Here is a 16,824-nt window from a genome sequence, read left to right on the forward strand (position 1 = left end):
TGATCTGAAGGCATATGCTTAAATGTTTGAAATTAGTTTTGTAGACAAAAATATAATTGTGCCACCATATTAATTTATTTCATTATAAAACTAAAATGTAATAATAAAAAAAAGTTTTTAAATTGATGACTTGGACCAAATAATCAAGAAAAGCAGCCAATAAGTGCCCAACATAGATGGGAACTCCTTCAATACTGTTTAAAAAGCATCCCAGGGTGATACCTCAAGAAGTTGGTTGAGAAAATGTCAAGAGTACATGTCTGCAAATTCTAGGCAAAGGGTGACTACTTTGAAGATGCTAAAATATAACACAGTTTTGATTTATTTTGGATTTTGTTTTGTCACAACATAATTCCTATAGTTCCATTTATGTTATTCCATAGTTTTGATGACTTTACTATTATTCTAAAATGTGAAAAAAAAACAAAAAACTATTTGGAATAAAGAATGAATGTTTCAGAACTTTTGACCAGTAGTGTAGTAATATCATCCACCCCTACTATAAATCAGCCACAATGTAGAAAAAACACACAGAGAATTTTTGAAACTATTAGGAGGGTTAATATCTATTTCAGTTGCATTAAGGTTTCATGTCATCAAAAGTCTGGCGAATAAAAATAAAAATGTACTAGCCAATGGCATTTCTTTCTCAAACGTGTCCAGATAGGGTTGAGTGATAAACTTAAAAATGTATATCATAATTGGTTTTACTTATCCCCGAGGTGATGGCATTGTGGGGCATTGCAGCATTTGACATATGTTTTATTCCTTTTGCTTATCAGAAAAATAAACTCAAATGAGTTCAGCTGTGTATCATTAATGCAACACCAAAATACAGCGCAGACATTTCACAGTGGTGACACTGGTGCTGTGAACAAGCTGGATTCTTTGCTCTACACGTCAGACCACCAGAATTCTTCACGGGCTCTAGTGTCAGCTGCCAACTTCAGAAAAACTGTTTATTTTAAATAATTATGAACATAATGTAAAAAAAAAAAAGAAAAGTGGGCGAATAAAGTATACACAGGGCAAGGCTGACGTCAGGGCAGGCAATCATTCTGTCACACTTTTCAGAAAAATTGTGTGGTATATTTTAGGGCTGGGGAAAAAAAATTATTCTGTTACAAATCACGATTCTTGAGCAAAACGATTTTAAAATGTCTCTCTGATGAAAAATAAAAAAAATATTTAATAAAAAAAAAAAATACGTTTATCTTAATGCTGCAATGATTAATAGATAAATATAGGAAGCTATTTTTGTGAAGCACTCTAACCCACAAAAAACGAGTACTCGTTTACTCGTAAATTAAAATGCACATTAAAAATAATATGTATGACATGTACATGAATCTTATATTTTGTTTTATTCACAAACGTTACCAAGAATGGTTTCAAAATAAGATAACTTCAACAAACTATGCTTTTTTTTGGGGGGGGGGGGGGGAATGTATTGAACAATATGCATTAATAAAAATGGAAAACAAAAAAGATTTAAAAATAACCGTAAAAAACATTTGGACCTGGAGCTTAAATAGAAACCAATACTGATGGCATTAGGGTAATGCACAGATATAAACTCTGAATCTACATAAAGGCTATCACATATTTATCATTTCACATGTTATTATTCAGGAAAACAAGTGGTGAAAGTTGGCTTTTATAAAATGTAAACTTTCGCCACTTGTTCAGCACAGTGGACTCAGTTGTAACTGCGATATTTGGTGAGAGATTCAGAGACAAACTCTGTAATTCAGTGCTGCTCACGACAGGAAAATACGTAAAGGAAAATGAACTTGCAACATTCGAGTAGCGTTTTTAATACTCGAGTAACTGGTGCAGAACAAGTACTCAATTACTCATGCACATCCCAACCAAATCTAACCACTCTTATTTTAACTGTGGACTTCTAATTTCCTGTATTTATTGTCATGTGTGATATGCTGTGCTGTTTGTCTGGCGGCTAATGCACCCCAACTTCCCCACACTGGATCAATAATGTATGCATCCATCCATCCATCCATCCAACTCATGGTGATATTCACAATATTGGTTCATTCATATAGCCAACAAAATAATATTGAATATATCTTAAATATTCATTATATTGCTCAGCCCTATCACGACTAAAACCTTTTGAAAGCATTCATAAAGACCTTGAGGAGGTCTATGTGGAGTGTACACTGTACCTTCATCCTGGTCCAATTTGGTCTTGGGTGGTTCCCATTTAGGCCTGCTAGATTTGGCACGTTCCTGCCTCCGGCCAAGCTCCTCCTCAAACCGCTTGTACAAATCTCTCAACTTACTGGTGCCCACGACCGTAGAGTCGCCCTAAAAACAAATAAAAACACATCCAACTATAGAACAGATGAAACGGAGCACACAAAAAGAAACTCATGTAATTTGATTATCTGATGTGCTGTGGTCTTGACAGCATCAAAATATCAGTACAAAACTTCTCTGGATCATCTGAAGCCTGTTTCACGAAGCTAGCTGAACAACAGAGTTTCAGAGAAAGTTTCAGATTGACAAAACCAGATAAAGCCAAACCAGTTTAGATCGGGTTCAGTGATCTAGTATGCAATAAACCTTCTCTGTCAACTCAGAGTTTGATCCTGAGTTTGTGCATAAACCTGAAGCGTAGGCACATGAATGTCTGACGTTTGCCGTAAACAGCCAACGAATGCGTGAAGCAGGGAGAGAGTCAGTGTGATTTACTCTCCACTGAAGATCAAGATTCAAGAAGAAACTCATCTGCTGAAGTGGAAGTTTGAGATGACTTCTGGAAAAAATGACTGAATATACAGTGCATCTGGAAATATTTGTTTTTTATTTTTAAAAAATTTGCAAAGATTTCAAACAAACTTCTTTCACGTTGTCATTATGGGGTATTGTTTGTAGAATTTTGAGGAAAAAAATTGAATTTAATCCTTTTTGGAATAAGGCTGTAACATAACAAAATGTGGAAAAAGTGAAGCGCTGTGAATACTTTCCAGATGCACTGTACATGTAGTCAACTAAGCAAGGGTGAAAACACTAACTCTTAGGTACTTTCAAAACATTGTTAATTTTGTTTAAACGTCCTAACATGTCAACTTCTGGCTCTACGATTAGCCTGAGTTTGGGGTAGCACTATCCTTTTTTTTCTTACCAATGACTGATGGGCTAAGTGTTTATGTTCATTATTGTCATACCACTTGGTCCATAGGGTCGTTGGAGTAGTAGTTTTCCGCATGCGTGCAGCGGATCCAGGCAGGCTTGAGTAACTCTTCTTCTCCTTTCTCCTCGTCATGGCGGTCGGTGGACGTCTCCACGGCATCTCTGCTCCTGCTGAAACTCGGTGTCTTTTCTCTACTGCTCGCACCATCCGATCTCCGGTCTTTCTCATCCTCCACACGCCGGCGTTTCCTCTCTCGACTGCCTGAGCGATTGCGAGTGTGCTTCCGGTGTCTGTCAGAGGGGAGTGAGTCTCGCTCATCTCTGTGCCGGTAGCGCTCTCTGTTAGATGAAGGCATTGTTATTGTGATAATAATGGCTTGGATACAGACTAGGAATGTGCCAGGATGGTTGACTAGCAAAAATTATATTGCAGTGTTTCAAATAATTGAGAGACGTAACTAATCCGAGAGCGTTTTTGCGTGTTGATAGCTTGTTGTGCTAAACAGTGGCTAACAGACACCACAGTAAAAATCTCTGAGGAGTTTTGTCTCTTTAATGCTTAAGGTTTAGTCCTTTTATGCACTGCTGTAGCAGGGTTAACCATCATAGCAAAGCTTGTGAACAAATTCAAGTAATTTTTATTTGTGTAATGCTTTTCACTATACTATTTACTTTTAGTCGTAGTCTGGAGCCCTTCTGTTTGTTTGATTGTGCAGCAGCATGTCCTACATGCTCAACACAGTATGTCCGTGTACACTGCCGTTCAAAATTTGGGGTCACTTGACTGAAATGATTCTCATGATCTTAAAAACCTTTTAATCTGAAGACGTATGCTTAAATGTTTGAAATTAGCTTTGTAGACAAAAATAGAATTGTGCCAACATATTAATTTATTTCATTATAAAACTAAAATGTATTTAAAAAAAAAAAAGTTTTTGAAATGGATGACTTGAACTGAATAATTATGAAAAGCAGCAAATAAGTGCCCAACATAGATGGGAACTCCTTCAATACTGTTTAAAAAGCATCCCAGGGTGATACCTCAAGAAGCTGGTTGAGAAAATGTCAAGAGTACATTTTTGAAAATTCTATGGAAAGGGTGACTACTTTGAATATGCTAACATATTAAAAATAATTTTTTTTTTACATTTTTTAGAAACAACAATTCCTATAGTTTCATTTCTGTTCTTCCATAGTTTTGATGACTTTACTATTATCCTTAAATATGAAAAATAATAATAATAAAGAATGAGTAAGTGACTCTAATCTTTTGACCGGTAGTGTATGTTCTAGCAGTAGCAAGTGCACTTGCTCTGCAGCAGCAGCAGCGTAGCAGATCTAGTCCTCCAAGACCAAACCTACCATATAGATTATAACACCTTACATTTATTCAGAGATTTGTCATGAATGAAACTTGCGTTACCTGCTGTGGTGTCTCTGTGGTATGCGGCCTCTATCATAGTCTTCTTTATACCGCGGGCTGTCCGGCCGTCTGCGCTCTGAACTGCGACCTCTGTCCCTCCTATCTCCACCAAACTCAGTGCTGTGTCGCCCTCCGTATCCCCCATAGCCCCTGTGCCGGTGGTCATCGTGGTGGCGAAGCCTCTCGGGTGACCTAGTACATCCGTCGACCTTGTACTGTGGAGGTTGGCGGTTGTGCTCGATTTTGAAGGAGCCCCCGGGCGGGGCATAAGCGGGGTTGAAGCTGGCCGGAGGTGGGAGCTGGGGCTGCGGAGGGTAGCTCATGGGATAGGAGGGCGGGTAGGGCATTGAGGGTGGCATCGGTGGTAGGGGTGGAGGTGTGACTGAGGGCATCATGTAGGGGTAGGAGCTCTGAGGCTGCACCATAGTGGAGCAGTCAGAGCTGTGAGGCCCAGGTGGAGGAAAAGCGGGCGGCTCTAGGAAGACCGGCGGGCGTACAGGGCACTGGGGTGGGGCGTTTGAGCCCTGTGGTGGCACAGGAAAGTGAAAAGGCATGAAGTCAGGACGAGGGGGCATGTAGCCGCTGCTGACTGGAGGGTTATAGAAAGGACCGGGGGTGGCCAGGGGGTCGTAGTGATAGCGCGGAGGAGCAGGGCAAAACATTGTGCCCGGAGCCACCGGTCTTCCCCTTGGGCATCCACGACCAGTGTTGAAAGACATCTGTAAAGACGACATGAACGTGAGAAAGATATAAGACACTGACTGCTGAAGTGACACATGAAGAAAGCAGCATCCCCTAAAGTTGGTTCAGTGGACATGGAATGACCCTTTGGGAATTAAATACTTGGATGACCTTCTCCTTTCCAAAATGTACAGATTACAATACATCAGACACACTGTGAAATACTGTATCCCATAGTGAAATAATAATAAAACCTTCAATTTCCAGTGGAAGAAATTGATGGTAAGTCGTATCAGCCATGATTAACATCTCCTTCTTGAATCATCATTTGATCAGACTGACAAGAGTGAGAGTAAAGATAAAAGATATTTTCAACCAAAGTGTGAAAAAAAAACGCATTTATTTCTGGACACCACTGGCTGAAATATACATGCAATTTTTTTTAAAACACTGGGCAGTATAATGTGCAATAATACAGCAAAAAAAAAAAAAAAAAGTGCTAGACTAGTATTCCATTTTGAACAAAGACCTTAGAAATAATTAATGTTCGGAATAATTAATGGAATACTCTTTACTGCAAAGTATACACTGAATAATCTTAATGTTTTAAAAAGTAGTATGTGAATCAGTAGGCATTTTGCAACAATACATATTTCAAACAGTTGAACGTTACACTGTTGTCACATCACCTACCCAGATGTACATTTAGTTCGGTTATATTAGAAATGAAGACAATTTACACAGGAAATGGAGCACATTCTGGCCGAATTCCAATCAAAAGTGAGCATCCCTATGCAGAGCCCTTGAAGTGTGTACTCTGAAGGGAGAAGGACATTCAGCTGCAGTCAGAAGTTTACATTCACTTAGGTTGAAGTCATTAAAACTACTTTTTTAACCACTCCACATATTCCATATTAGCAAACTATAGTTTTGGCAAGTCGTTTAGGACATCTACTTTGTGCATGACACGAGTAATTTTTCCAGCAATTGTTAACTGACAGATTGTTTCACTTTTAATTGACTATATCACAATTCCAGTGGGTCAGAAGTTTACATACACTAAGTTAATTGTGCCTTTCCGTGGCTTGGAAAATTCCAGAAAATGATGTCAAACCTTTAGGCAATTAGCTTCTGATAGGAGGTGTACTGAATTGGAGGTGTACCTGTGGATGTATTTTAAGGCCTACCTTCAAACTCAGTGCCTCTTTGCTTGACATCATGGGAAAATCAAAAGAAATCAGCCAAGACCTCAGAAAACAAATGGTGGAACTCCACAAGAGTGCTTCATCCTTGGAAGCAATTTCCAAATGCCTGAAAGTACCACGTTCATCTGTACAAATGATAGTACGCAAGTATAAACACCATGGGAGCACGCAGCCATCATACCGCTCAGGAAGGATCTCCTAGAGATGAACGTAGTTTGGTACAAAAAGTGCAAATCAATCCCAGAACAACAACAAAGGACCTTATGAAGATGCTGGAGGAAACAGGTAGACAAGTATCTATATCCACAGTAAAACGAGTCCTATATCTACATAACCTGAAAGGCTGCTCAGCAAGAAAGAAGCTACTGCTCCAAAACCGCCATAAAAAGGCAGACTACAGTTTGCAAGTGCACATGGGGACAAAGATCTTACTTTTTGGAGAAATCTACTCTGATCTGATGAAACAAAATTTTAACTTTTTGGCCATTATGACCATCGTTATGTTTGGTGAAAAAAGGGTGAGGCTTGCAAGCTGAAGAACACCATCCCAACCATGAAGCATGGGGGTGGCAGCATCATGTTGTGGGGGTGCTTTGCTGCAGGAGGAACTGGTGCACTTCATAAAATAGATGGCATCATGAGGAAGGAAAATTATGTGGATATACTGAAACAACATCTCAAGACATCAGCCAGGAAGTTAAATCTCGGTCGCAAATGGGTCTTCCAAATGTACAATGACTCCAAGCATACCTCCAAAGTTGTGGCAAAATGGCTTAAGGACAACAAAGTCAAGGTATTGGAGTGGCCATCACAAAGCTCTGACCTCAATACGATAGAAAATTTGTGGGCAGAACTGAAAAAGCATGTGTGAGCAAGAAGGCCTACAAACCTGACTCAGTTACACCAGTTCTGTCTGGAGGAATGGGGCAAAATTCCAGCAACTTATTGTGAGAAGCTTGTGGAAGGCTACCCAAAACGTTTGACCCAAGTTAAACAATTTAAAGGCAATGCTACCAAATACTAACAAAGTGTATGTAAACTTCTGACCCACTGCAAATGTGATGAAAGAAATAAAAGCTGAAATAAATCATTCTCTCTACTATTATTCTGATATTTCACTTTCTTAAAATTGTGATCCTAACTGACCTAAGACAGGGAATGTTTTCTACGAGTAAATGTCAGGAATTGTGAAAAACGAATTTAAATGTATCTGGCTAAGGTGACTGTAAACTTCTGACTTGAACTGTAACTGTCTCATGTGCGACCATTTGGAAAACACTAAAATAAGGCATATACTGCCACTTTTTTTTAAAGGGAATGACACCTTGATAAGACTGGAAAAATCCATAAAGCAGATTTATGGAGTCTAAAATTAAAGTTAATTTAACTTTTGTACTATGTCTTTGTGTGATGCTTGGTACAGATAGACATAAAAATATTTAAATTAATATTTCCTGTTGGTTTTTATAAGGGTTTAAATCACATGTTAAATCTTAGATCACCTCAGTTTTTGCTCTTTGTCGAATTGGTCATCCGGGTATTCTATGCCTACTGAACATGTACACATTCTGCATTAGTAATATGGTAGTATGCTGTTGCAAAACCAAGTGTTTTTCCTAGTATGTATTTAAATGCTTACTCTACGATATCATAACAAACATGTTAGGGATACACAGCGATGGCGTATTGTTTCCACACTACAGCAGTGTATTCAGCATCTACCTCTTCACTTCCATTCAGGCAGAACAGCACATTAATTATGACGATAAGCTTTCTGAAGAATACGACTTACCTTCAGAAACCTTTGCTAACGTATGAGCAAACAAAACGGAGATAAGAGAGTAAGACACTAATATTGTAACTAATATTTAATGTTTGTAGCTGTAAAAACGCTCCGCTTATGCTACAGTCTCTGGCACAGGTCTCTCATTCAGTGCGTCCGCGATGTGTCGCTTGCTGCAGCCAATCAGATTGAGGCTGTACGAAATGTAGCCAATAGAAACGCGAGAAAGTATCTTCGCTGTAACAGCTCCCCTGGAAACACGAACCGTAACCTCGAGTGCCTATTGATATGAAAATGTAAATGCAAAAAAAAAACATTACAAAGCAACTAAATTATTTTTTATTCCACCGCCCGCTTTGGTTCACGCACGTTGGTGTAACGCCTATTTTCAATAATATTAATAATAATAATAATTCATCAATTATATATATATATATATATATATATATATATATATATATATATATATATATATATATATATATACAGTGTACAGTATATATATATATACTTTAATAAATAATTATGTGAATCTGTATTATGCACATGATAATTTATAATATTAATAAAACATTAGTCTATTTACTTTGCAAGTGTTGTCACCTTAAACACCAGACCTTCCACAGTAGCCTAATGCTGCCGTATGTGATTTACTTTACATTTAAGCCGTTTAACCAGGGCAAAGACCAAAAATTGAAATGGAGATCACAACACAACCAAATTGGGCAAAATGGGTCAAGCATCCAATAGAAATTTTACATGCAGATTTCTGTAAAAGAATTCTCCAGGTGCAAAGAAAAGCACCAAACTCTGCATGTAGAGCTGAATTAGGCCAATATCCCCTACTAACAAGCCATACATTTCTGGAAATACAAAACAAGTGATCCCCTCTCCTTTTGTCACAATGGCCTGATCTGCCAAGAGATGAGCTCTGAAGGAAGCCCCCTTAGCCTACTCATTCTGAGACTCTGTGACCCCACCAAAACAAAACAACCACAGACAATCAGACCCAACCAAATTATGTCTAAAGAAAAATACACTGATTATTGGACAGAACTCACCAAATCTCAAAGCAAACTTTAAACTTATCTGGCCCTAAAAGAACATACTCTGTGGCAAGTTACCTAACCATAGTGACCAACCAAAAGGTAAGGAAAACTATGACAAAGTACAGAAGTACACATACTGAAGAAGGCCATGAGGCCGAAATGTCTGTGTTTTCCTGTACTGTAAGATATGAATAAAACATAAGAAATTGAGTGCAGATCATTTTGCTTTTGAGATTGTCAAATATATTTTGTGGATCTACGCACCCTGAACTGGTAGAGCGCAGTGATTCCATTTCTTTGATGGTATATTTTCTAACCATGGGCAAACCATGAATAACCCCAAAAGCTTAGATGAAAAAGAGAAAACATCTTTTTAATCACATATTTTGAGCCTAGCTGGTGTTTGAAAAATTCCTATCATCATCTGTGGGTTTGTGTTGCTAAAGGCATTTAAAGTAACAGAGAGCAGTGTCCTGTGCTGCCCTTCAGTAGTGTATTCACGATTAGATTCTCTCATGATAGCCTATTTTAAAGTCTAAATAAAAAAAACTACAATTGACTTAACTAAAAACACTGTTCATTATAGCGCAAAATGATTCATCAGGGATGGAGTGGAACTAAAAATTAGCCCAGCACAGGGCAATGGTGACACCATAAAATTATTTACAATTCTGCTTACCTGAAAAATAGACCATAATATACAGTGATGTGAATTTTTTCTATTTTTGTGTCTTTTTCATACTAAATTGTTTTAGATCTTCAAACGAGATATAACGTAAAACAAAGGCAACCAGAGTAAACACAAAATGTATATATGTATATATTTTCTTTTTTTTTTTTTTAAGCAAAAAAGTTATTCAACACCAATATCACCCATGTGAAAAACAAACTGCCCCCTTAAACAGCTGGTTGTGCCACCTTTAGCAGCAAGAACTGCAACCAAACGCTTCCGATAACTGGAGATCAGTCTTTCACAACACTGTGGTGGAATTTTGTGGTGGAAATTTGGAACTGCTTTAGTTCAGCCACATTGGAGGATTTTCGAGCATGAACTGCCCATTTAAGATCCTGCCAAAGCATCTCAATCGGGTTCAAGTCAGGACTTTGACTAGGCCACTCCAGAACTTTAATTTTGCTTCTTTTGAGCCATTCAGAGGTGGACTTACTCCTATGCTTTGGATCATTGTCTTGCTGCATAATCCAGTTGCGCTTGAGCTTTAACTCACGGACAGATGACTGGACATTCTCCTTTAGGATTTTCTGGTAGAGAGCAGAATTCCTTTTTTCCCTCAATTATTGCAAGTCGCTCTGGCCCTGAAGCAGCAAAGCATCCCCACACCACACTACCACCACCATGCTTGACCGTAGGTATGATGATCTTTTTTGTGGAATTCTGTGTTTGATTTACACCAGATGTAACGGGACCCCTGTCTTCCAAACAGTTACACTTTCGACTTATCAGTCCACAGAACATTCTCCCAAAAGGTTTGAGGATCATCAAGGTGTGTTTTGGCAAAATTCAGACAAGCCTTAATGTTCTTCTGCCTCGCCACTCTTCCATGGATGCCATTTCTGGCCAGTGTCTTTCTGATAGTGAAGTCATGAACAGTGACATTTATTGATGCGAGAGAGGCCTGCAGTTCCTTGGATGCTGTCCTTGACTTTTTTGTGACTTCCTGGATGAGTTGTCGCTGTGCTCTTGGAGGAATTTTGGAAGGTCAGCCACTTCTGGGAAGGTTCACTACTGTTCCAAATTTTCTCCATTTGGAGATAATGGCCCTCACTGTGGTTCTTTGGAGTTCCAGATACTTTGAATTAGCTTTGTAACCCTTCCCAGACTGATGTATTTCAATCACCTTTTTCCTCATTATTTCTGGAATTTCTTTCGACCTTGGCATAGTGTGCTACTGGGTGAGTCATTTTAGCCAACTTCATGCTGCTGAAAAAGTTATATTTAGGTGTTGATTGTATTGAACTGTGCTGGTAGTAATCAGGCCTGGGTGTGTCTAGTCCAGCTGAACCTCATTATGAATGCAGTTTCATAGATTTGGGGATTTAGTAACTAAGGGGGAAAATACTTTTTCACACAGGTCCAGTAGGTATTGGATAACGTGTTTGCTTCAATAAATAACATTGTCATTTAAAAACTGTATTTTGAGTTTACTCAGATTGCCTTTGTTTTATGTTAGATTTAGTTTGAATTTTTAACAATTTAGTAGGAGATATTCACAAAAACAGAAGAAATCAGGATCACAGCATTGTAGATGCATGTGCTTGCACAATGTCACTGGTTACATAACTTTAAAATATAAAAAAATAAAATAAAATAGTATTGTCACTGGTTACAATTTTATGGCAATGCATGCCTATCCACAAAGTATCCATAGCCCTACATACATTTTCTCGTGAAATCAGACATTACATTTAGCATAATTGGACCTTACGTGCTCTCACTTCTTCCGTCAGAGGAAGCACTCTTAGCAGTGCAGCAATATGAATCTCTAGTTATACCATGGTCTATTCGAATGTTCAGTTCTGATTGGCTGGAATGTTTGCATTAAAACTGTTTAATGCACAGGTAGTTCCAGTCAGTTTAATCACCGTTCTATATTAATGAGACATTGCGAAAGATGTATGCCTGTTCAAATAATCTCTGGACGTGAATATAGACGACATCACAAAGCTCAACATTATCAAGTCATGCAATGCAAAGTCATGCAGTCCAACCTGGAGATAATTAGTAATGCATCTGCACTTTACGCTTACACACCCATAGAGCTTATAAGGAAAGTATGGTTTGACATTCAGCTATGTTTTGCAAGGAGGGGGAGAGAATGCCTTCTTGGATACCTGGAGCTATCAAGTGCGATGTCCCGCAAAACGATTTGAATTCTAATATGATAAATATCATCTGATATAGAGCGTAACAGTCTGGTTCTGGAAGTAAAAATCCCATAAATTTTTCTAGGGCTGCAACAACTATTCGATAAAATCGATAATTATTGTTAATTATCGATAATGAAAATGCTTAAAATCATCATATTCTATGTTATAATGAATATATGTTATAAATTCAAAATCAGGCATGTACTTCCGTATGTTTTGCAAAACTGTTTGTCTTTACCATAAGCGAGTCCCCGTTAAACTTTACTGAGTAAGTGAGCATGCTCATCCATGTCAATCAAACTGATTGCGAGGAAGAAAGGGAGCGCCAACATCAGACCACAATTTCAGTTTCAATGTAATCAACTGTGCAGCTCATGGATGTCACACTGATGTCTCAGAGGTCATAGCACGTATTTTTTAAGTGTTTTGATAATTTCTCATCATGCAGGCGCATGTTACAATGAGCACCGGGATGCAACTTTTCAGCGCGAGAGTGAATCTGCACTGCGTTTACAGATAACTGTACTATATTAAACTATATATAATGCTGAATATAATCTATAATAATGCTTAAGGTCCTGATATTTGATAGTTCTGATAATGCCAAATGTCTGATTTCACCAATAAATGTATACTATGGGAAATATAATTTTACTGGATATTAGGATAAAACATTTTGTTTAAAAAGTATACTTTAGAAACATGTAATCAATGACAATACTATTTTAAAACTTCCAATATTCATTTAAAATACTTCAAATGTATGTAATCAGTGAGAGTGTTCAAGCATATCTAACATAATTATGTATTTTCCAGCTATGCAGAATTTGTAATTATTTTACCTTTAATAAACTGTACTCTTTAAGTTTTACAAGTAAAGGAACTATTCTGCATATGTACTGAAATAATAATAATAATAATAATAATAATAATAATAATAAATTCAAACTAACTTTTCATGATTCAGGCTTTGTTCAATGTTTTGTGAGAGTATAGAATCATGAATTCAGTACAGCAAATCAAACCAAATCCTTACGCCCTTTATCATTTCAGTTTTAAAAAAAAAAATCACATCTGAATAAAATGCAGAAAACAAAATGTTGTTATTTATCCGATTAATCGATTAATCGAAGAAATAACTGAAGATTAATCGATTACCAAAATAATTGTTAGTTGCAGCCCTAATTGTTTCCATCAACAAATTGATTTTCAACAACAACTTATATACCTTTAAAGAGAGATCTACCTTTAGCTCCAAGATTGCTCATCAATGGTATATGCTTCTGTTGAAGCCATCAGTCTGCATTATTTCAACTTCATTATTAAAAATCGCATTTGATAGCAGAATTCCTTGGAAGCAACCTCATAACCCATGGTCCAGCAGAGAAAGCTTCACAATCAGAGAACCACGAAATGTGCCCTGGAGCGACCCCCCCACTTCCCTGACGCACTGTGAATAACGTAATCAAGTCGTTCTCCCTTCACAGTTAAACTACTTATCTACGTGTACAGTACATATCACAATATTTTGCAATAAACTTAAAATATATTTATTCCATATTTTTAATCAACAACCTAAAATCAATAGTTTTATATTTTCCCATTGTTTTTTATTCAATAGTAGTTGAATGTAGTGGATTGTAGTTTGTGCCCTCGTTAAAGAAGGTAAGTACATAGTATTGTACCTTTTACTTTTTGACCGATTTTCAAATACTTTTTTAGCTCAAAACAAAGTTTGTGATGTTGTGATTCACCTCGGTGCTGGTTGGTTTGGTTCATGGCTTACAACTCTTTTATGGAGGATTTTATGAAAAGTCTATGGAAGAAATGAATGGGAAAAACACCCACTAGAGGGCGCTGCTTGATCACATGCCGCTTACTGAAGCGCTGAATGCAGTCTTTCATGGCTTTGTAATCGTGCAAGGCCATATCACAATTTCATTCTGAATTTAATCAATCGTACAGCCTTAATGGATACCATATAGATGTCACAGAGGTCTGCAGGTTTCAGTTAATTTTGGATGGTTTTCCCCTCATCATGAACAGTAAGTGCTACTTTTGGATTGTGCATTTAAATTCACAGATTTTTTAGAGTGTGTGGTCTCAAAAAATACTCTTTCCAATTATTTGTACAGCTTTATATGTAATTCATTTCAATAAATGTAATCTTATCGCATTACTTTATATCTGTGTCTAATTTAGAATTGCCACTAAGTGTAACATAGCAACAAAAAGCATCTTCTTTGCACTAAGTGCAAATAGTGTAACATGCTATTTGCACCCCAGTGCAAATAGTGGCAGATACTATTTGCACCCCTAAGTAAATACTAACATACAGTAAAATGGCATCACTGCAGCATGTTTGTGTTTATTTAGAGTACCACAGACACCCTACACCAACCCCTACCCCTAAACCTAACCCTAGTCTTCCCTTACAAAAATTAACTATGGTTTTACTACAGTAACCCTAGTATCACCCTGGTATTTTGTGGTAAAACTATAGTAACCACTAAATTAAACTTTGTTTCTATATTAAAACACCATATTACTGTAGTAACACTATGGTTGATTGAAACTATGGTTTCTGACAAAAAACATGGTAACTATAATAAAACCGTGGTTAAATTTACCCAGATCAAACCTTCCTCTCAACTCCCCGACCTTCACCATGACCAAATCACTACAAGGAAATCAACCTTTATATTCATTTTCATTTATTATTATAAGCAGTATTAAAGGAAATATTAAGAGTGGAGACAGGAAACAGGATGGGGAAAAAGGGGGAATCGAACCTGGGTTGTCCGCACTAAGCACATCCTCACCGTGGTGTTTAATTTAGTTTTTCATGTTAATATGTTACTTACAATAAAAGTGCTAGCTAAGATAAATACAGAAACATTTTTGGCCCCCGCAAGAAAGTAATTCAAGCGCCCTCAATCACTTTTAAAACTAGCCATGATTTTTTTGTCAGTAGATCAATATGATTATTATTAGTAGTAGTAGTAATAATAATAATAATTATTATTATTATTAATATACATTTATTTTGTATAGCACTTTTCCAAACTCAAAAACGCTGTACAGAAATTAAACATAAAAAACATTAAACAGAGAAACATATAACAAAAATACATTACAAAACAATGAACAATAGGAGAGCAGCAAAGCATGTTTCAAATGTCCCGTAACACCAACATACATCCCGGTCCGGAGGCAGGAGGAAACACAAACATCCTCACTAGTATTTCACCACTAAACACCATAGCACAGGAATGGTGACAGATAAAACGGGAGAGAATTCACAGCAAGGACGTAGTTATTGCGCACAAGAACATAAGTGGTCACAAATGGTCCATATTTTTATTCTTCTAATGCATTACATACAGCTCATTTACACTACCAAATTCCTATGAATAGGCTGTCTTCATTTATATTGATGTTGCTTGAGAGGGAATGGAATAAATTAGGCAGATGGTACAATAATCTGAGAAAAACCTCAGAATTAAATGACACTTGACCCAGCCCATTAAAGCTTTGCATGTGCAATTTCATCAACACACTTGCGCCTAGACTTAGTACATGCTTGCACTAAAATATCAAGACTTCATGGCCATTCGCACTGCGTTTGACATATCGGATAGCACTGCGCTTAAGCATAGCACTCTTAAAATATGGCCCTAGTCTTATTCAATAGAAACAGCCCAGCAACATTCTGGGAACTCACAGGGAATTGTCCAGACACTCTGATAGGCTAGTTGGGACATCTGAGGAAATCTTGTTGGTTGGACATGTATTTGTATGTAGATTGAAATTTCCTAGAATCTGTGATTCAAAAAGCCCAGTGACATGCAGCACTGACCACATTAACCGGATGGGCTTCTAGTCACATATCTGCTCTAGCGGATGTACAGTGACAGTTTTGCTCACATTTGTGCTTAAAATGATAAAATGCAATGAATTTTTTTTTAACCCATCTGCGCAATGTGTAATTTCCACCTACGAGGAGTGCTGCAACAAAGAACATGTACAATGAACGTGTTGCCATGGAATTTTCCTTAACTTCAGAGCTTGTGCGCAAACAAGAGAGCGGCAGAAACTGATGCGATCAATAAAAATGTGAGATATTCTATTAGTGCTTTGTGAGCGTTGAGTTGCTGGATAGTCCAGAGAACGAGCAAAACCAGTAGTGCTTTTGACTCGAAACACTGGATTCAGCATGTTTCTGAGATTTAGGGAAACAGCATAAAAGGATACATTCCACTAATAGACTATCTAATAGACTATTCAGATTAGTGGTCGATGAATATGGGTTGTCAGTGGTCTGTTCTTAAACCATTAAAATTAATATGTTAATATTTATTTTTAAATATTTTTTTATTATTGTTTTTTGTTTTGTTTTTTAAAATCCAGCAGGAAATAAGAAAATACACAGGCCTATGTCGGGCGGGGGGTGGCGACTGGGTTGGGTGCATATGGCCAGTCAAGGAAATTACGAGGGTGTTGCAGCACCATGATTTAGCTTGTGATTAATATATGTGTATATATATATATATATATATATATATATATATATATATATATTATTATTAAATCAGTTAAGTCATTAAGAATATGACATTGTATTAATATTGTAGTAAATAA

General features: G+C 37.2%; 1 protein-coding gene across 1 annotated transcript in view; it reads right to left on the minus strand.

Moving 5' to 3' along the window:
* Nucleotides 1-8,415, minus strand: part of drosha (drosha ribonuclease III) — a 63,780-nt gene extending 55,365 nt beyond the window's left edge. Inside the window, exons 1-4 of the mRNA XM_051666948.1 lie at nt 8,258-8,415; nt 4,580-5,298; nt 3,192-3,495; nt 2,187-2,328 (exon numbers count right to left, since the gene is read on the minus strand). Of these exons, the coding sequence (XP_051522908.1) occupies nt 2,187-2,328; nt 3,192-3,495; nt 4,580-5,298 (1,165 nt within the window). The 5' untranslated portion in view covers nt 8,258-8,415. The remainder of the gene's footprint in view (nt 1-2,186; nt 2,329-3,191; nt 3,496-4,579; nt 5,299-8,257) is intronic.
* Between the last annotated feature and the right edge of the window lie 8,409 nt (nt 8,416-16,824).

Source organism: Myxocyprinus asiaticus, chromosome 32 (assembly GCF_019703515.2).
Source record: "Myxocyprinus asiaticus isolate MX2 ecotype Aquarium Trade chromosome 32, UBuf_Myxa_2, whole genome shotgun sequence".
NCBI classification, from domain to species: domain Eukaryota; kingdom Metazoa; phylum Chordata; class Actinopteri; order Cypriniformes; family Catostomidae; genus Myxocyprinus; species Myxocyprinus asiaticus.